This window comes from Oncorhynchus gorbuscha, linkage group LG19 (assembly GCF_021184085.1).
Source record: "Oncorhynchus gorbuscha isolate QuinsamMale2020 ecotype Even-year linkage group LG19, OgorEven_v1.0, whole genome shotgun sequence".
NCBI lineage: Eukaryota > Metazoa > Chordata > Actinopteri > Salmoniformes > Salmonidae > Oncorhynchus > Oncorhynchus gorbuscha.
In genome coordinates this window covers 6,781,688-6,803,337 of record NC_060191.1, presented here as the reverse complement: position 1 = coordinate 6,803,337, position 21,650 = coordinate 6,781,688, and the positions used below count along the sequence as shown (strand labels likewise).

At 49.5% G+C, this 21,650-nt stretch overlaps 1 protein-coding gene across 3 annotated transcripts in view; it reads left to right on the top strand.

Annotated features, from left to right (window-relative positions):
• Window positions 1-21,650, top strand: part of fam131bb (family with sequence similarity 131 member Bb) — a 41,836-nt gene that overhangs the window by 7,340 nt on the left and 12,846 nt on the right. For all 3 annotated transcript variants that reach the window (XM_046316282.1, XM_046316281.1, XM_046316280.1), the window contains exon 2: window positions 15,108-15,142. In XM_046316282.1, the coding sequence (XP_046172238.1) occupies window positions 15,108-15,142 (35 nt within the window). The remainder of the gene's footprint in view (window positions 1-15,107; window positions 15,143-21,650) is intronic.

The following is a 21,650-nucleotide window of genomic DNA, read 5'->3' as shown; positions in this document are numbered from 1 at the left end:
CCACATCACTATACTGTACCACCAGCGGTGTTGATTCCTATACCACATCACTATACTGTACCACCAGTGGTGTTGATACCTATACCACATCACTATACTCTACCACCAGTGGTGTTGATTCCTATACCACATCACTATACTGTACCACCAGTGGTGTTGATTCCTATACCACATCACTATACTCTACCACCAGTGGTGTTGATTCCTATACCACATCACTATACTGTACCACCAGTGGTGTTGATTCCTATACCACATCACTATACTCTACCACCAGTGGTGTTGATTCCTATACCACATCACAATACTGTACCACCAGTGGTGTTGATTCCTATACCACACCACTATACTGTATCTCCTAGTGGTGTTGATACCTATACCACATCACTATACCACCAGTGGTGTTGATACCTATACCACACCACTATACTGTACCACCAGTGGTGTTGATTCCTATACCACACCACTATACTGTACCACCAGTGGTGTTGATTCCTATACCACACCACTATACTGTACCACCAGTGGTGTTGATACCTATACCACACCACTATACTGTACCACCAGTGGTGTTGATACCTATACCACACCACTATACTGTATCTCCTAGTGGTGTTGATACCTATACCACACCACTATACTGTACCACCAGTGGTGTTGATTTCTATACCACATCACAATACTGTACCACCAGTGGTGTTGATACCTATACCACATCACTATACCACCAGTGGTGTTGATACCTATACCACATCACTATACCACCAGTGGTGTTGATACCTATACCACACCACTATACTGTACCACCAGTGTTGATTCCTATACCACATCATTATACTGTACCACCAGTGGTGTTGATACCTATACCACACCACTATACTGTACCTCCCAGTGGTTTTGATTCCTATACCACACCACTATACTGTACCACCAGTGGTGTTGATACCTATACCACACCACTATACTCTACCACCAGTGGTGTTGATTCCTATACCACATCACAATACTGTACCACCAGTGGTGTTGATTCCTATACCACATCACTATACTGTACCACCAGCGGTGTTGATTCCTATACCACATCACTATACTGTACCACCAGCGGTGTTGATTCCTATACCACATCACTATACTGTACCACCAGTGGTGTTGATACCTATACCACATCACTATACTCTACCACCAGTGGTGTTGATTCCTATACCACATCACTATACTGTACCACCAGTGGTGTTGATTCCTATACCACATCACTATACTCTACCACCAGTGGTGTTGATTCCTATACCACATCACTATACTGTACCACCAGTGGTGTTGATTCCTATACCACATCACTATACTCTACCACCAGTGGTGTTGATTCCTATACCACATCACTATACTGTACCACCAGTGGTGTTGATTCCTATACCACATCACTATACTCTACCACCAGTGGTGTTGATTCCTATACCACATCACTATACTGTACCACCAGTGGTGTTGATTCCTATACCACATCACTATACTCTACCACCAGTGGTGTTGATTCCTATACCACATCACAATACTGTACCACCAGTGGTGTTGATTCCTATACCACACCACTATACTGTATCTCCTAGTGGTGTTGATACCTATACCACACCACTATACTGTACCACCAATGGTGTTGATACCTATACCACACCACTATACTGTATCTCCTAGTGGTGTTGATACCTATACCACACCACTATACTGTATCTCCTAGTGGTGTTGATACCTATACCACACCACTATACTGTATCTCCTAGTGGTGTTGATACCTATACCACACCACTATACTGTATCTCCTAGTGGTGTTGATACCTATACCACACCACTATACTGTATCTCCTAGTGGTGTTGATACCTATACCACACCACTATACTGTATCTCCTAGTGGTGTTGATACCTATACCACACCACTATACTGTATCTCCTAGTGGTGTTGATACCTATACCACACCACTATACTGTATCTCCTAGTGGTGTTGATACCTATACCACACCACTATACTGTATCTCCCAGTGGTGTTGATTCCTATACCACATCACTATACTCTACCACCAGTGGTGTTGATTCCTATACCACATCACAATACTGTACCACCAGTGGTGTTGATTCCTATACCACACCACTATACTGTATCTCCTAGTGGTGTTGATACCTATACCACACCACTATACTGTACCACCAATGGTGTTGATACCTATACCACACCACTATACTGTATCTCCTAGTGGTGTTGATACCTATACCACACCACTATACTGTATCTCCTAGTGGTGTTGATACCTATACCACACCACTATACTGTATCTCCTAGTGGTGTTGATACCTATACCACACCACTATACTGTATCTCCTAGTGGTGTTGATACCTATACCACACCACTATACTGTATCTCCTAGTGGTGTTGATACCTATACCACACCACTATACTGTATCTCCTAGTGGTGTTGATACCTATACCACACCACTATACTGTATCTCCTAGTGGTGTTGATACCTATACCACACCACTATACTGTATCTCCTAGTGGTGTTGATACCTATACCACACCACTATACTGTATCTCCTAGTGGTGTTGATACCTATACCACACCACTATACTGTATCTCCTAGTGGTGTTGATACCTATACCACACCACTATACTGTATCTCCTAGTGGTGTTGATACCTATACCACACCACTATACTGTATCTCCTAGTGGTGTTGATACCTATACCACACCACTATACTGTACCACCAGTGGTGTTGATACCTATACCACACCACTATACTGTACCACCAGTGGTGTTGATACCTATACCACACCACTATACTGTACCACCAGTGGTGTTGATACCTATACCACACCACTATACTGTACCACTAGTGGTGTTGATACCTATACCACACCACTATACTGTATCTCCTAGTGGTGTTGATACCTATACCACACCACTATACTGTATCTCCTAGTGGTGTTGATACCTATACCACACCACTATACTGTATCTCCTAGTGGTGTTGATACCTATACCACACCACTATACTGTATCTCCTAGTGGTGTTGATACCTATACCACACCACTATACTGTATCTCCTAGTGGTGTTGATACCTATACCACACCACTATACTGTACCACCAGTGGTGTTGATACCTATACCACACCACTATACTGTACCACCAGTGGTGTTGATACCTATACCACACCACTATACTGTACCACCAGTGGTGTTGATACCTATACCACATCAGGACCCGCCAGAGCCGTCATTCTAATAATGCAGCCTGAGTGCCTGTGTGTGGAATTCTCATGAAACCAGTTTTAAAATGTCTGCAGCAAACTGAGTTACAAAACCATGATGCATCTGCAAAAATCAACTATCATTAAGACTAAGATGTCTAGTTTTTGACTAAGTGTTTTATTTTAAATACATTTGACATTGTCTGCAGTTTTTTTGTACATTTTCTGTCACGGATCCCCCTGGAACTTTCATTGCGCACACCTGGCCCGTATTCCCACTGATTGTACTTGTAACGGAATTCCTCTTCTTCTTCAGAGGAGTAGCAAGGATCAGACCAATGTGCTGCGTGGTAAGTGTCCATAATGATATATTTAATAAATCAACTGAACAAACTAACAAAAGTACAAACAACCGAAACAGTCCCGTATGGTGAAAACACTAACACAGGATACAACCACCCACAAAAAAAACAATAGAAAACAGGCTACCTATATATGGCTCCCAATCAGAGACAACGACTGACACCTGCCTCTGATTGAGAACCATACTAGGCCAAACACATAGAAATATAACAGAACAAAACATAGAAAAACAACATAGAATGCCCACCCCAACTCACACCCTGATCAACTAAAATAAAGACATAAAAAAGGAACTAAGGTCAGAACGTGACAGTATTTGTATATATGCGCCCTTCGTTCACCATGGTGGTGTCGATTACTGTTACAATGTCCGTTGGTGTGTGTGAGTACCTGTGCTGTGTGTTTTGGGCTTTCGTGACCATGTGGATTCCGCAGATGATTACGGGTCTCGCCCCGTGTGATAATCATTGTGCGCTAATGTTATTTATTCGAGGTACTCCTTGTTCTTTTGCTGGGGTTTCAACCCTGTGTTTTGTTTACGTGTTTGTTTGGTCTTTGTCCCTGTGCTTTTACATGGCATGCCATAAATTGGGATGAATAAAACTCCTATTACACATTCCTGCGCCTGTCTCCCGACTCATTCATGCCAAAGTGACAGAATAATCGACCATTAAGGGAGACAGTGGGAACGACCCGTCCGACGACGCTGCGACTGGTCCGCCCGCCGTAAATAATAAACAAAGATGTAAAAAAAGGTCTTACGGTAAACATTACTGACTAAATAAATGGTAATAATTACATTTTAAATATGTATATTGTCAGTGTTATGTTTAACTCAGGTCTTTTGTAAAAGATTTGTTTATAACTTCTTTGGACTGTTGCTGTAATGAGAATTTTGGTGTTGATCGTTGTGGAAATTGTGGTAAAATACATCATACCTGGGCCTCCCGGGTGGCGCAGTGGTTAAGGGCGCTGTGTGTGTGTGTGCATGTGTATGAGAGTGCCTGTACGCACCTGTGTGTGTGTGACTGTGTGTTTATTAGAGTGGCCATGTGTGGGCGCAGTGTGACAGTCCTTGCTGGTGAACACAGTGACTCAGTCTGAGAGTGAGTTATGAAACTGACACGCCATCTTGCCTTTAATGCTGACAGATTGTGTGTGTGTGTGTTGGTATGTGCACAACACTGCTATTGTCTATATCATTACCACTAACAACAGATAGAAGAAATAAAGCACGGTGAACTATCACAGAGCACCGTGTTTCACACCTTTCCCCACTGATCACCCGATCGTACAGGCCTTTATTTGTTGAATCAGATGAATCAGGTTAGTGTAGGTCTGGAGAAAAATGTTGGTGATCACTACTAGTTCTTAGCCCAGGCTGTCAGTCATGTTAACCCATACAGGGTCCTACAGGTGGTGGGGTTAATGACTAAGCTGGAGTAATGAGGCATGGCCTACCCTCTCATGACAGGTGCATGTACCATTGGAGGGTGGAGCAGAGGGAAGAAATGTTTTCAGGAACAGGCCATCCACCCGTATCTTTATCTGACAGGCTTTTACTCTTTTAGCCTTTCACCCTTTCACCCACAGCCTCCCCATACGCTCTCTCTGTACCATCTGGTGCTCAGCTGTTTCCCGGCCCAACTCTCTCACACACCAGCCCTCTACAAGTTCAGCCTGCCTCCCACCGTGTCAACTAGCCTCACCACAGTTGTCACCACCAGCACCAGCCAACCAGAACAGAGACCCCCCGTTCATATCCAGCTCTGCATCGCTCGTTTGCAACAGGGCCTCTGAAATAAAAAGACAGATGATGCTCAAGCGCTTCTTTCCATGTCAGTGGGAGTTGTCAGGTCGCCGCCGGATTCTTAGCTGACAGGGCAGCCGCTGCAGATCTATGGTTATTTGTTTGGCACGGCCGCCATGCTCTGTCACCCCTCCTCTCTTTCTCCTCTCTTCTTCATCTCCTCCTCCTATCTTCCTCATCCCCTTCACTGCCTCTCACTCTCCAGAGTGGCTGCGTCTTGGCTGGACCCGTCTCCTCCGTTGCCGCAGGGGGATATCTATCTAAAAAGAGAGCTGGACTGGGTATAGGGGAGAGAGCTGGGCTGGGGATGGGGGAGAGAGCTGTGCTGGGTATGGAGGAGAGAGCTGGGCTGGGGATGGGAGAGAGAACTGGACTGGGTATAAGGGAGAGAGCTGTGCTGGGTATGGGGGAGAGAGCTGGACTGGGGATGGGGGAGAGAGCTGGGGGAGAGAGCTGGGATGGGTATAGGGGAGAGAGCTGGGTATGGGGGACAGAGCTGGGCTGGGTATTTGGGAGAGAGCTGGGTATGGGGGAGAGAGCTGTGATGGGGATGGGGGAGAGAGCTGGACTGGGTATGGGGGAGAGAGCTGTGCTGGGGATGGGGGAGTGAGCTGGGCTGGGGATGGGAGAGAGACCTGGACTGGATATAAGGGAGAGAGCTGGACTGGGTATAAGGGAGAGAGCTGTGCTGGGTATGGGGGAGAGAGCTGTGATGGGGATGGGGGAGAGAGCTGGACTGGGTATGGGGAGAGAGCTGTGCTGGGGATGGGGGAGTGAGCTGGGCTGGGGATGGGAGAGAGAACTGGACTGGGTATAAGGGAGAGAGCTGGACTGGGTATAAGGGAGAGAGCTGTGCTGGGTATGGGGGAGAGAGCTGGACTGGGGATGGGGGAGAGAGCTGGGGGAGAGAGCTGGGCTGGGTATAGGGGAGAGAGCTGGGTATGGGGGACAGAGCTGGGCTGGGTATTTGGGAGAGAGCTGGGTATGGGGGAGAGAGCTGGGCTGGGTATAGGGGAGAGAGCTGGGTATGGGGGAGAGAGCTGGGATGGGGATGGGGTAGAGAGCTGGGTATGGGGGAGAGAGCTGGGATGGGGATGGGGGAGAGAGCTGGGATGGGGATGGGGGAGAGTGCTGTGCTGGGTATGGAGGAGAGAGCTGGGCTGGGGATGGGGGAGAGAGCTGTGCTGGGGATGGGGGAGTGAGCTGGGCTGGGGATGGGAGAGAGAACTGGACTGGGTATAAGGGAGAGAGCTGGACTGGGTATAAGGGAGAGAGCTGTGCTGGGTATGGGGGAGAGAGCTGGGGGAGAGAGCTGGGCTGGGTATAGGGGAGAGAGCTGGGTATGGGGGACAGAGCTGGGCTGGGTATTTGGGAGAGAGCTGGGTATGGGGGAGAGAGCTGTGATGGGGATGGGGGAGAGAGCTGGACTGGGTATGGGGGAGAGAGCTGTGCTGGGGATGGGGGAGTGAGCTGGGCTGGGGATGGGAGAGAGAACTGGACTGGATATAAGGGAGAGAGCTGGACTGGGTATAAGGGAGAGAGCTGTGCTGGGTATGGGGGAGAGAGCTGTGATGGGGATGGGGGAGAGAGCTGGACTGGGTATAAGGGAGAGAGCTGTGCTGGGTATGGGGGAGAGAGCTGGACTGGGGATGGGGGAGAGAGCTGGGGGAGAGAGCTGGGCTGGGTATAGGGGAGAGAGCTGGGTATGGGGGACAGAGCTGGGCTGGGTATTTGGGAGAGAGCTGGGTATGGGGGAGAGAGCTGGGCTGGGTATAGGGGAGAGAGCTGGGTATGGGGGAGAGAGCTGGGATGGGGATGGGGTAGAGAGCTGGGTATGGGGGAGAGAGCTGGGCTGGGGATGGGGGAGAGAGCTGGGATGGGGGAGAGAGCTGGGATGGGGATGGGGAGAGAGCTGGGATGGGGGAGAGAGCTGGGATGGGGGAGAGAGCTGGGATGGGGGAGAGAGCTGGGATGGGGATGGGGGAGAGAGCTGGGGGAGAGAGCTGGGCTGGGTATAGGGGAGAGAGCTGGGTATGGGGGACAGAGCTGGGCTGGGTATTTGGGAGAGAGCTGGGTATGGGGGAGAGAGCTGGGCTGGGTATAGGGAGAGAGCTGGGTATGGGGGAGAGAGCTGGGATGGGGATGGGGTAGAGAGCTGGGTATGGGGGAGAGAGCTGGGCTGGGGATGGGGGAGAGAGCTGGGATGGGGGAGAGAGCTGGGATGGGGATGGGGGAGAGAGCTGGGATGGGGGAGAGAGCTGGGATGGGGATGGGGAGAGAGCTGGGATGGGGGAGAGAGCTGGGATGGGGGAGAGAGCTGGGATGGGGGAGAGAGCTGGGATGGGGGAGAGAGCTGGGATGGGGATGGGGGAGAGAGCTGGGATGGGGGAGAGAGCTGGGATGGGGATGGGGGAGAGAGCTGGGATGGGGATGGGGGAGAGAGCTGGGATGGGGGAGAGAGCTGGGATGGGAATGGGGGAGAGAGCTGGGATGGGGATGGGGGAGAGAGCTGGGATGGGGATGGGGGAGAGAGCTGGGTATGGGGATGGGGGAGAGAGCTGGGATGGGGATGGGGGAGAGAGCTGGGATGGGGATGGGGGAGAGAGCTGGGACAGGGATGGGGGAGAGAGCTGGGTATGGGGGAGAGAGCTGGGATGGGGGAGAGAGCTGGGATGGGGATGGGGGAGAGAGCTGGGATGTGGATGGGGGAGAGAGCTGGGATGGGGATGGGGGAGAGAGCTGGGATGGGGATGGGGGAGAGAGCTGGGATGGGGATGGGGGAGAGAGCTGGGATGGGGATGGGGGAGAGAGCTGGGTATTGGGGAGAGAGCTGGGATGGGGATGGGGATGGGGGAGAGAGCTGGGCTGGGGATGGGGGAGAGAGCTGGGATGGGGATGGTGGAGAGAGCTGGGATGGGGATGGGGGAGAGAGCTGGGTATGGGGGAGAGAGCTGGGATGGGGATGGGGATGGGGGGAGAGAGCTGGGCTGGGGATGGGGGAGAGAGCTGGGATGGGGATGGTGGAGAGAGCTGGGATGGGGATGGGGGAGAGCTGGGATGGGGATGGGGGAGAGAGCTGGGATGGGGATGGGGGAGAGAGCTGGGATGGGGATGGGGGAGAGAGTTGGGATGGGGATGGGGGAGAGAGCTGGGATGGGGATGGGGGAGAGAGCTGGGATGGGGATGGGGGAGAGAGCTGGGATGGGGATGGGGGAGAGAGCTGGGTATGGGGGATGGGGGAGAGAGCTGGGGATGGGGATGGGGGAGAGAGCTGGGGATGGGGATGGGGGAGAGAGCTGGGTATGGGGATGGGGAGAGAGCTGGGATGGGGATGGGGGAGAGAGCTGGGATGGGGATGGGGTAGAGAGCTGGGATGGGGATGGGGGAGAGAGCTGGGTATGGGGATGGGGGAGAGAGCTGGGATGGGGATGGGGGAGAGAGCTGGGATGGGGATGGGGGAGAGAGCTGGGATGGGGATGGGGGAGAGAGCTGGGATGGGGATGGGGGAGAGAGCTGGGATGGGGATGGGGGAGAGAGCTGGGTATGGGGGAGAGAGCTGGGATGGGGATGGGGATGGGGAGAGAGCTGGGTATGGGGGAGAGAGCTGGGATGGGGATGGGGGAGAGAGCTGGGATGGGGGAGAGAGCTGGGATGGGGATGGGGGAGAGAGCTGGGATGGGGGAGAGAGCTGGGATGGGGATGGGGGAGAGAGCTGGGATGGGGATGGAGGAGAGAGCTGGGATGGGGATGGGGGAGAGAGCTGGGATGGGTATGGGGGAGAGAGCTGGGATGGGGATGGGGGAGAGAGCTGGGATGGGGATGGGGGAGAGAGTTGGGATGGGGATGGGGGAGAGAGCTGGGATGGGGATGGGGGAGAGAGCTGGGTATGGGGGAGAGAGCTGGGATGGGGATGGGGGAGAGAGCTGGAATGGGGATGGGGGAGAGAGCTGGGATGGGGATGGGGGAGAGAGCTGGGATGGGGATGGGGGAGAGAGTGGGATGGGGATGGGGGAGAGAGCTGGGATGGGGATGGGGAGAGAGCTGGGATGGGGATGGGGGAGAGAGCTGGGATGGGGATGGGGGAGAGAGCTGGGATGGGGATGGGGGAGAGAGCTGGGATGGGGATGGGGATGGGGGAGAGAGCTGGGATGGGGATGGGGGAGAGAGCTGGGTATGGGGATGGGGGAGAGAGCTGGGATGGGGATGGGGGAGAGAGCTGGGATGGGGATGGGGGAGAGAGCTGGGATGGGGATGGGGGAGAGAGCTGGGATGGGGATGGGGGAGAGAGCTGGGATGGGGATGGGGGAGAGAGCTGGGTATGGGGGAGAGAGCTGGGCTGGGTATAGGGGAGAGAGCTGCGTATGGGGGAGAGAGCTGAGCTGGGTATAGGGGAGAGAGCTGGGTATGGGGGAGAGAGCTGGGATGGGGATGGGATTGAGAGCTGGGTATGGGGAGAGAGCTGGGATGGGGATGGGGGAGAGAGCTGGGATGGGGGAGAGAGCTGGGATGGGGATGGGGGAGAGAGCTGGGATGGGGGAGAGAGCTGGGATGGGGATGGGGGAGAGAGCTGGGATGGGGATGGAGGAGAGAGCTGGGATGGGGATGGGGAGAGAGCTGGGATGGGTATGGGGGAGAGAGCTGGGATGGGGATGGGGGAGAGAGCTGGGATGGGGATGGGGGAGAGAGCTGGGATGGGGATGGGGGAGAGAGCTGGGATGGGGATGGGGGAGAGAGCTGGGTATGGGGATGGGGGAGAGAGCTGGGATGGGGATGGGGGAGAGAGCTGGGATGGGGATGGGGGAGATAGCTGGGATGGGGATGGGGAGAGAGCTGGGATGGGGATGGGGGAGAGAGCTGGGATGGGGATGGGGGAGAGAGCTGGGATGGGGATGGGGAGAGAGCTGGGATGGGGATGGGGGAGATAGCTGGGATGGGGATGGGGGAGAGAGCTGGGATGGGGATGGGGGAGAGAGCTGGGATGGGGATGGGGGAGAGAGCTGGGATGGGGATGGGGGAGAGAGCTGGCTCATCGCTCTGCTCTGGTCACGTGCTCCCTTGTTATTGCTGTTGAGGCTCCTATAGCTGCAGCAGTTACTCTTTATCAGAACATATTATGTATGTCGAGTAGCTGTTGTGTTGGTTTGCTTTCCTTGCATCTTGTAGCTGACTAAAAATAGCTTTCAAAGCCAGTTGTTCAAGGAATATTGCTCTGATTTGAAATATATGACCTCAGAATAAGACACTTAGCTGATCTGATGTTTGTGTGTGTATGTGTGATGCCGTATTCATATGAGGTGTGTGTTTATGTGTGTTTGTGTCTTTTAGCCACACAGTGGAAACCTGGGACACTTTGTGCCCCCTAGAGAGAGAGAGATACGGAGAGATCCAGTCTGGCAGGCTGATGAACTGTTTCTCTCACCTCAGCTGTGTCAGTCCCACAAGGTCAGCCTGGAAGACACTCAGACTGGCTGGAGGCCAGGGGGTCACACTACAGGAAACACTAACAGGGTCATTATGGGGTCAGACAGACCTGACTTCATCTGTCAGTTTTAATCTCTGAAATCTTTATCTTTATCCAGATGGAATAGGTGTAAATGGTGTGGCGGCAATCAGGTGGAAGCAGGTGCTAACAGCTACTCAGTCAGCTGAGAGCCCTGTAGAGGAGTCAGGCAAGGCAGACAGACCTGACTAACAGCTATTCAGTCAGCTGAGAGCCCTGTAGAGGAGTCAGGCAGGGCAGACAGACCTGACTAACAGCTACTCAGTCAGCTGAGAGCCCTGTAGAGGAGTCAGGCAGGGCAGACAGACCTGACTAACAGCTACTCAGTCAGCTGAGAGCCCTGTAGAGGAGTCAGGCAGGGCAGACAGACAGGAGAAGGCAGCGTGTTGGAATGTCCTCTCTACTGGTGGGTCACTGGACATCAAGTAGCTCAGTGTATTAGCGCCTCAGTGAGACATACAACTGACTGGTTTAATTCAATACTTCTACAGTCTACAGATGTAGCATTACACACACACACTGTACACACACACTCAGTGTACACACACAGAGAAGCAAACCCCCTAGAGAGAGAAAGGGGGGAGACAAGGCCACAGACTCTGATAAAGAGAGCGAGCGCCCAGAGACCGCTGCTGTATTTAAACTCCATTACCACCAATGTCTCACTAATTAAACCTGTGTTTTAATTAGGATTTGGACAGCCAGGAAAAGAGGAGGGATAATACAATGCATTAATCCAACACAACGTTGGGAATGTACTTCAGGTTCCCTTTGTCACCCCCAGGAAGGATTCACTGTGTGTGTGTGTGTGTGTGTGTGTGTGTGTGTGTGTGTGTGTGTGTGTGTGTGTGTGTGTGTGTGTGTGTGTGTGTGTGTGTGTGTGTGTGTGTGTGTGTGTGTGTGTGTGTGTGTGTGTGTGTGTGTGTGTGTGTGTGTGTGTGTGTAAGTCAGAAGTTTACATATACCTTAGCCAAATACATTTAAACTCAGTTTTTCACAATTCCTGACATTTAATCCTAGTAAAAATTCCCTGTTTTAGGTCAGTTAGGATCACCACTTTATTTTAAGAATGTGAAATGTCAGAATAATAGTAGAGAGACTGATTTATTTCAGCTTTAATTTTTTTCATCACATTCCCAGTGGGTCAGAAGTTTACATACACTCAATTAGTATTTGGTAGCATTGCCTTTAAATTGTTAACTTGGGTCAAACGTGTCAGGTAGCCTTCCACAAGCTTCCCACAATAAGTTGGGTGAATTTTAGCCCATTCCTCCTGACAGAGCTGGTGTAACTGAGTCAGGTTTGTAAACCTCCTTGCGCGCACACGCTTTGTCAGTTTTGCCCACAAATTGTCTGTAGGATTGAGGTCAGGGCTTTGCGATGGCCACTCGAATACCTTGACTTTGTTGTCCTTAAGCCATTTTGCCACAACTTTGGAAGTATGCTTGGGGTCATTGTCGATTTGGAAGACCCGTTTGTGACCAAGCTTTAACTTCCTGACTGATGTCTTGAGATGTTGCTTCAATATATTCACATAATTTCCCTCCCTCATGATGCCATCTAGTTTGTGAAGTGCACCAGTCCCCTCTGCAGCAAAGAACCCCCACAACATGATGCTGCCACCCCCGTGCTTCAAGGTTGGGATGTGGTTCTTCGGCTTGCAAGCCTCCCCCCTTTTCCTCCAAACATAACGATGGTCATTTGGGCCAAATAGTTCTATTTTTGTTTCATCAAACCTGAGGACATTTCTCCAAGTACAATCTTTTTCCCCGTGTGCAGTTGCAAACCGTAGTCTGGATTTTGTATGGCGGTTTTGGAGCAGTGCTTCTTCCATGCTGAGCAACCTTTCAATTTTGGACTAATTTTTACTGTGGATATAGATACTTTTGTACCTATTTCCTCCAGCATCTTCACAATGTCCTTTGCTGTTGTTCTGGGATTGATTTGCACTTATCGCACCAAAGTACGTTCATCTCTAGGAGACAGAAGGCATCTCCTTCCTGAGCGGTATGATGGCTATGTGGTCTTATTATTTGTACAGATGAACGTGGTACCTTCAGGTGTATTTAAATTGCTCCCAAGGATGAACCTGTCACGACTTCCGCCGAAGTTGGCTCCCCTGCCTGTTCGGGTGGTGCTCGGCGGTCGTCGTCGCCGTCCTACTAGAAGTTGGCTCCCCTGCCTGTTCGGGTGGTGCTCGGCGGTCGTCGTCGCCGTCCTACTAGAAGTTGGCTCCCCTGCCTGTTCGGGTGGTGCTCGGCGGTCGTCGTCGCCGTCCTACTAGCCGCTACCGATCCCTTTTTCGTTTGTCGGTTGGTTTTGTCTTATTACTTTCACCTGTGTGTATTTTGGTTTAATTAGCTTCCCTATATGTAGTAGTTTGACCCGCCCTTGTTTTGTGTGGGATTGTCTTAATGTTACGTGTGTGCATGTTAGGTAGTGGTGTATTATCTTAATGTTATGTGTGAGCATGTTAGGTAGTGGTGGATTATCTTAATGTTATGTGTGTGCATGTTAGGTAGTGGTGGATTATTTTAATGTTATGTGTGTGCATGTTAGGTAGTGGTGGATTATCTTAATGTTATGTGTGTGCATGTTAGGTAGTGGTGGATTATCTTAATGTTATGTGTGTGCATGTTAGGTAGTGGTGGATTATCTTAATGTTATGTGTGTGCATGTTAGGTAGTGGTGGATTATCTTAATGTTATGTGTGAGCATGTTAGGTAGTGGTGGATTATCTTAATGTTATGTGTGTGCATGTTAGGTAGTGGTGGATTATCTTAATGTTATGTGTGTGCATGTTAGGTAGTGGTGGATTATCTTAATGTTATGTGTGTGCATGTTAGGTAGTGGTGGATTGTCTTAATGTTATGTGTGTGCATGTTAGGTAGTGGTGGATTATCTTAATGTTATGTGTGTGCATGTTAGGTAGTGGTGGATTATCTTAATGTTATGTGTGTGCATGTTAGGTAGTGGTGGATTATCTTAATGTTATGTGTGTGCATGTTAGGTAGTGGTGGATTATCTTAATGTTATGTGTGAGCATGTTAGGTAGTGGTGGATTATCTTAATGTTATGTGTGTGCATGTTAGGTAGTGGTGGATTATCTTAATGTTATGTGTGAGCATGTTAGGTAGTGGTGGATTATCTTAATGTTATGTGTTTGCATGTTAGGTAGTGGTGGATTATCTTTTCTTTACTAGACACCCTGTGGTTTTTGGGTTGTCTTGTATAGTGTCCTGCACCCTGTATTTTGTTGGGCTTATTATTTTGGTGTGCAAGAGTAAAGCACTTCAACTCAGTTACTCTCTGCGTCTGATTCCTGCACCCACCTAGTCCCACGTGACAGAACCAGACTTGTGGAGGTCTACAATTATTTTTCTTGGCTAATTTCCCATGATGTCAAGCAAAGAGGCACTGAGTTTGAAGGTCGGCCTTGAAATACATCCACAGGTACACCTCCAATTGACTCAAATTATGTCAATTAGCCCATCAGAAGCTTCTAATGCCATGAAATAATTTCCTGGAATTTTCCAAGCTGTTTAAAGGCACAGTCAACTTAGTGTATGTAACCTTCTGACCCACTGGAATTGTGATACAGTGAATTATAAGTGAAATAATCTGTCTGTAAACAATTTTTGGAAAAATGACTTGTGTCATGCACAAAGTAGATGTCCTAACCAACTTGCCAAAACTATAGTTTGTTAACAAGAAATTTGTGGAGTGGTTGAAAAACAAGTTTTAATGACTCCAACCTAAGTGTATGTAAACTTATGTGTGATTCTATTTGCGGGTGTATGTTGAGTAGCAGTGTCCTGTGGTCAGTCAGTGAAATGATGCTCTTCTCTCTAACACAGTTAGACAGTAATGATTAGCCTACTGTTTTATGACTGTTTAGTCACACCTTATCCCCCTGACCATGCTTCTCCCTCTCTCTCTATTGGCAGTGTGACGGAACTTGTATTTACATTGCCAAATCAAATTCAAACAACGTATCTCTCTTCTCTTCTTCTTGTTCTCTCTCTCTTTCTCTCTCTCCTCATTTATTCTCTCTCTCTATCTCTCTCTCTATCTCCCTCCCTCCCTCCCTCTCTCTCTCTCTCTCTCTCTCTCTCTCTCTCTCTCTCTCTCTCTCTCTCTCTCTCTCTCTCTCTCTCTCTCTCTCTCCCTCTCTCTCTCTCTGTTTTAGCGGCAGATGGAGTGCCAGTAAAGGATGGGGAACAGGTAAGCCTGACATTCAGGACTTTAACTATCACTCTTAATTCACACAGCTCAGCCACCCTGTTACACCCAATGGCTCCAGCAGTGGGGTTCTCACTTCCACAAATGGGGATCTTGATCCAAGATGGTGACCAACATCAACTTTAGCTCTCTACTACTGAAGCCATGAGTGCTACTGCATCTGCTTGTAGAGTAGCTAGCTAGCGCACATGTTGCTGTTGGCTTGCTAACTTCCTCTACACTCAAAATGGCGGCTGTAGCTGGAAGGAGAACCAACCACTGTGGTTGGCTCATTGCTGTTGCTATGACGTCTGCTGCTTCTCTGTCACGCCTCAGTGCTGGCTCACTGTAGAACAGTAGGAGCATCACCCACCTCTCCTCCTCTCACTCGATCCCGCACTACTCTCCTCTCAGATCCTTTCCACTCCACTTCTCCTTTCAAGTCCTCTCTCCTCTCCTTCCTTTTGAGATACTGTTACTAAAATGATCTTCAGCACTTCTTGGATGATTTTCTGGCAGGAGAAAGAGGACCATTTAAATTGAAACTGAATGTACTGTACTGTGGATCGATCATGTGTTTCTCTTGACAAACTTGCCCTTCAAAATGTAATCAAAAAAGAAAGCGAGAGAGAGGAGAGAAACAGACAGACAGACAGACAGACAGACAGACAGACAGACAGACAGACAGACAGACAGACAGACAGACAGACAGACAGACAGACAGACAGACAGACAGACAGACAGACAGACAGACAGACAGACAGACAGACAGACAGACAGACAGACAGACAGACAGAGTGTAACAATAAGAGAGAGAACATGAGAGCTAGGTTTTCTGGAGACTGAACACATCTGTAAGGGGACATGGCACCCGTAGCGTCCTGCTGGTTCTAAGGCCCCGGCTCTTGTATTGTCAGGAACAATTCAGCTGATACAGGACTCAGAGGTGGTGTGACAGACGCTGGTGCTTATCTAGACTGTCACCATCCCCCTTCTGTTAGCCTGCTCCTCAGCCGTCTGTCTGTCTGTCTGTCTGTCTGTCTGTCTGTCTGTCTGTCTGTCTGTCTGTCTGTCTGTCTGTCTGTCTGTCTGTCTGTCTGTCTGTCTGTCTGTCTGTCTGTCTGTCTGTCTGTCTGTCTGTCTGTCTGTCTGTCTGTCTGTCTGTCTGTCTGTCTGTCTGTCTGTCTGTCTGTCTGTCTGTCTGTGCAGACACAGATCTCACCAGTCTGTCTCTGCAGACACAGATCTCACCAGTCTGTCTCTGCAGACACAGATCTCACCAGAGAGGACACTGACACCGCTACCATCAGCCAGCTTACATCAGTTATAACACAAGCACGCACACACACACACGCCCCCACACACACATAGATTGCACACACACACACACGCGCACACATAAACACATATGCACGCATTCACACACACGCCTACACGCTTGCACACACACACATTCACACACACACACACACATTCACACACACGCCTACACGCTTGCACACACACACATTCACACACACACACATTCACACACACGCCTACACGCTTGCACACAGACACTTCTGTATCAGCCCCCCCCACTGGCTTGGATGTGTGTTTGGCTCAGTAACCAGAGGAGGAAATGAGAGGAGAGAGAGAATCATTCAGTCATAACATATTCACTCTGCTGTACTATGGAACTGATCAGCCTTTCAACCCCTCCCTTCTCTCTGTCGCTCTGGACCTTGAATCTACTCCTCCTCCATCTTTCTGGTCTTTGACGCTTCTCCTCCTCTGTCTTTCTGGTCTTTGTCTCCTCTCCTTCTCTCCCTTTCTGGTCTTTGTCTCCTCTCCTCCTCTGTCTTTCTGGTCTTTGTCTCCTCTCCTCCTCTGTCTTTCTGGTCTTTGTCTCCTCTCCTCCTCTGTCTTTCTGGTCTTTGTCTCCTCTCCTCCTCTGTCTTTCTGGTCTTTGTCTCCTCTCCTCTGTCTTTCTGGTCTTTGTCTCCTCTCCTCCTCTGTCTTTCTGGTCTTTGTCTCCTCTCCTCTGTCTTTCTGGTCTTTGTCTCCTCTCCTCCTCTGTCTTTCTGGTCTTTGTCTCCTCTCCTCCTCTGTCTTTCTGGTCTTTGTCTCCTCTCCTCCTCTGTCTTTCTGGTCTTTGTCTCCTCTCCTCCTCTGTCTTTCTGGTCTTTGTCTCCTCTCCTCCTCTGTCTTTCTGGTCTTTGTCTCCTCTCCTCTGTCTTTCTGGTCTTTGTCTCCTCTCCTCCTCTGTCTTTCTGGTCTTTGTCTCCTCTCCTCCTCTGTCTTTCTGGTCTTTGTCTCCTCTCCTCTGTCTTTCTGGTCTTTGTCTCCTCTCCTCCTCTGTCTTTCTGGTCTTTGTCTCCTCTCCTCCTCTGTCTTTCTGGTCTTTGTCTCCTCTCCTCCTCTGTCTTTCTGGTCTTTGACTCTTCTCCTCCTCTGTCTTTCTGGTCTTTGACTCTTCTCCTCCTCTGTCTTTCTGGTCATTGTCTCTCCTCCTCTATCTTTCTGGTCTTTGTCTCATCTCCTCTATCTTTCTGGTCTTTGTCTCATCTCCTCTATCTTTCTGGGCTTTGTCTCCTCTCCTCTGTCTTTCTGGGCTTTGTCTCCTCTCCTCTGTCTTTCTGGTCTTTGTCTCTCCTCCTCTATCTTTCTGGTCTTTGTCACTCATTCTCTGTCTTTCTGGTCTTTGTCTCCTCTCCTCCTATGTCTTTCTGGTCTTTGTCTCCTCTCCTCCTCTGTCTTTCTGGTCTTTGTCTCATCTCCTCTATCTTTCTGGTCTTTGTCTCATCTCCTCTATCTTTCTGGTCTTTGTCTCTTCTCCTCTGTCTTTCTGGTCTTTGTCTCCTCTCCTCTGTCTTTCTGGTCTTTGTCTCTTCTCCTCTGTCTTTCTGGTCTTTGTCTCCTCTCCCCTGTCTTTCTGGTCTTTGTCTCCTCTCCTCTATCTTTCTGGTCTTTGTCTCCTCTCCTCTGTCTTTCTGGTCTTTGTCTCCTCTCCTCCTCTGTCTTTCTGGTCTTTGTCTCCTCTCCTCCTCTGTCTTTCTGGTCTTTGACTCCTCTCCTCCTCTGTCTTTCTGGTCTTTGTCTCCTCTCCTCCTCTGTCTTTCTGGTCTTTGACTCCTCTCCTCCTCTGTCTTTCTGGTCATTGTCTCTCCTCCTCTGTCTTTCTGGTCATTGTCTCTCCTCCTCTATCTTTCTGGTCTTTGTCTCATCTCCTCTATCTTTCTGGTCTTTGTCTCATCTCCTCTATCTTTCTGGGCTTTGTCTCCTCTCCTCTGTCTTTCTGGGCTTTGTCTCCTCTCCTCTGTCTTTCTGGTCTTTGTCTCTCCTCCTCTATCTTTCTGGTCTTTGTCACTCATTCTCTGTCTTTCTGGTCTTTGTCTCCTCTCCTCCTATGTCTTTCTGGTCTTTGTCTCCTCTCCTCCTCTGTCTTTCTGGTCTTTGTCTCTCCTCCTCTATCTTTCTGGTCTTTGTCACTCATTCTCTGTCTTTCTGGTCTTTGTCTCCTCTCCTCCTATGTCTTTCTGGTCTTTGTTTTCTCTCCTCCTCTGTCTTTCTGGTCTTTGTCTCCTCTCCTCCTATGTCTTTCTGGTCTTTGTCTCCTCTCCTCCTCTGTCTTTCTGGTCTTTGACTCTTCTCCTCCTCTGTCTTTCTGGTCTTTGACTCTTCTCCTCCTCTGTCTTTCTGGTCTTTGACTCCTCTCCTCCTCTGTCTTTCTGGTCTTTGACTCTTCTCCTCCTCTGTCTTTCTGGTCTTTGACTCTTCTCCTCCTCTGTCTTTCTGGTCATTGTCTCTCCTCCTCTGTCTTTCTGGTCTTTGACTCTTCTCCTCTGTCTTTCTGGTCATTGTCTCATCTCCTCTATCTTTCTGGTCTTTGTCTCATCTCCTCTATCTTTCTGGTCTTTGTCTCATCTCCTCTGTCTTTCTGGTCTTTGTCTCCTCTCCTCTGTCTTTCTGGTCTTTGTCTCCTCTCCTCTGTCTTTCTGGTCTTTGACTCTCATCCTCCTCTGTCTTTCTGGTCTTTGACTCCTCTCCTCTGTCTTTCTGGTCTTTGTCTCCTCTCCTCTGTCTTTCTGGTCTTTGTCTCTTCTCCTCTGTCTTTCTGGTCTTTGTCTCCTCTCCCCTGTCTTTCTGGTCTTTGTCTCCTCTCCTCTATCTTTCTGGTCTTTGACCCTTCTCCTCTGTCTTTCTGGTCTTTGACCCTTCTCCTCCTCTGTCTTTCTGGTCATTGTCTCCTCTCCTCCTCTGTCTTTCTGGTCTTTGTCTCCTCTCCTCCTCTGTCTTTCTGGTCTTTGTCTCCTCTCCTCCTCTGTCTTTCTGGTCTTTGTCTCCTCTCCTCCTCTGTCTTTCTGGTCTTTGACCCTTCTCCTCCTCTGTCTTTCTGGTCATTGTCTCTCCTCCTCTGTCTTTCTGGTCATTGTCTCTCCTCCTCTATCTTTCTGGTCTTTGTCTCATCTCCTCTATCTTTCTGGTCTTTGTCTCATCTCCTCTATCTTTCTGGGCTTTGTCTCCTCTCCTCTGTCTTTCTGGGCTTTGTCTCCTCTCCTCTGTCTTTCTGGTCTTTGTCTCTCCTCCTCTATCTTTCTGGTCTTTGTCACTCATTCTCTGTCTTTCTGGTCTTTGTCTCCTCTCCTCCTATGTCTTTCTGGTCTTTGTCTCCTCTCCTCCTCTGTCTTTCTGGTCTTTGTCTCTCCTCCTCTATCTTTCTGGTCTTTGTCACTCATTCTCTGTCTTTCTGGTCTTTGTCTCCTCTCCTCCTATGTCTTTCTGGTCTTTGTTTTCTCTCCTCCTCTGTCTTTCTGGTCTTTGTCTCCTCTCCTCCTATGTCTTTCTGGTCTTTGTCTCCTCTCCTCCTCTGTCTTTCTGGTCTTTGACTCTTCTCCTCCTCTGTCTTTCTGGTCTTTGACTCTTCTCCTCCTCTGTCTTTCTGGTCTTTGACTCCTCTCCTCCTCTGTCTTTCTGGTCTTTGACTCTTCTCCTCCTCTGTCTTTCTGGTCTTTGACTCTTCTCCTCCTCTGTCTTTCTGGTCTTTGACTCCTCTCCTCCTCTGTCTTTCTGGTCTTTGACTCTTCTCCTCTGTCTTTCTGGTCATTGTCTCATCTCCTCTATCTTTCTGGTCTTTGTCTCATCTCCTCTATCTTTCTGGTCTTTGTCTCATCTCCTCTGTCTTTCTGGTCTTTGTCTCCTCTCCTCTGTCTTTCTGGTCTTTGTCTCCTCTCCTCTGTCTTTCTGGTCTTTGACTCTCATCCTCCTCTGTCTTTCTGGTCTTTGACTCCTCTCCTCTGTCTTTCTGGTCTTTGTCTCCTCTCCTCTGTCTTTCTGGTCTTTGTCTCTTCTCCTCTGTCTTTCTGGTCTTTGTCTCCTCTCCCCTGTCTTTCTGGTCTTTGTCTCCTCTCCTCTATCTTTCTGGTCTTTGACCCTTCTCCTCTGTCTTTCTGGTCTTTGACCCTTCTCCTCCTCTGTCTTTCTGGTCTTTGTCTCCTCTCCTCTGTCTTTCTGGTCTTTGTCTCTTCTCCTCTGTCTTTCTGGTCTTTGTCTCCTCTCCCCTGTCTTTCTGGTCTTTGTCTCCTCTCCTCTATCTTTCTGGTCTTTGACCCTTCTCCTCTGTCTTTCTGGTCTTTGACCCTTCTCCTCCTCTGTCTTTCTGGTCTTTGTCTCCTCTCCTCTGTCTTTCTGGTCTTTGTCTCTTCTCCTCTGTCTTTCTGGGCTTTGTCTTATCTCCTCTATCTTTCTGGGCTTTGTATCCTCTCCTCTGTCTTTATGGGCTTTGTCTCCTCTCCTCTGACTTTCTGGTCATTGTCTCTCCTCCTCTGTCTTTCTGGTCTTTGACTCATCTCCTCTATCTTTCTGGTCTTTGACTCCTCTCCTCCTCTATCTTTCTGGTCTTTGACTCTTCTCCTCCTCTCTCTTTCTGGTAATTGACTCTCATCCTCCTCTATCTTTCTGGTCTTTGTCTCGTCTCCTCCTCTATCTTTCTGGTCTTTGTCTCCTCTCCTCCTCTATCTTTCTGGTCTTTGTCTCCTCTCCTCCTCTATCTTTCTGGTCTTTATCTCCTCTCCTCCTCTATCTTTCTGGTCTTTGTCTCCTCTCCTCTGTCTTTCTGGTCTTTGTCTCCTCTCCTCCTCTGTCTTTCTGGTCTTTGTCTCCTCTCCTCCTCTGTCTTTCTGGTCTTTGTCTCCTCTCTTCCTCTGTCTTTCTGGTCTTTGTCTCCTCTCCTCCTCTATCTTTCTGGTCTTTGTCTCCTCTCTTCTGTCTTTCTGGTCTTTTTCTCCTCTGTCTTTCTGGTCTTTGTCTCTTCTCCTCTGTCTTTCTGGTCTTTGTCTCCTCTCCCCTGTCTTTCTGGTCGTTGTCTCCTCTCCTCTGTCTTTCTGGTCTTTGTCTCCTCTCCTCTGTCTTTCTGGTCTTTGACTCTTCTCCTCTGTCTTTCTGGTCTTTGACTCTTCTCCTCTGTCTTTCTGGTCTTTGTCTCCTCTCTTCCTCTGTCTTTCTGGTCTTTGTCTCCTCTCCTCCTCTATCT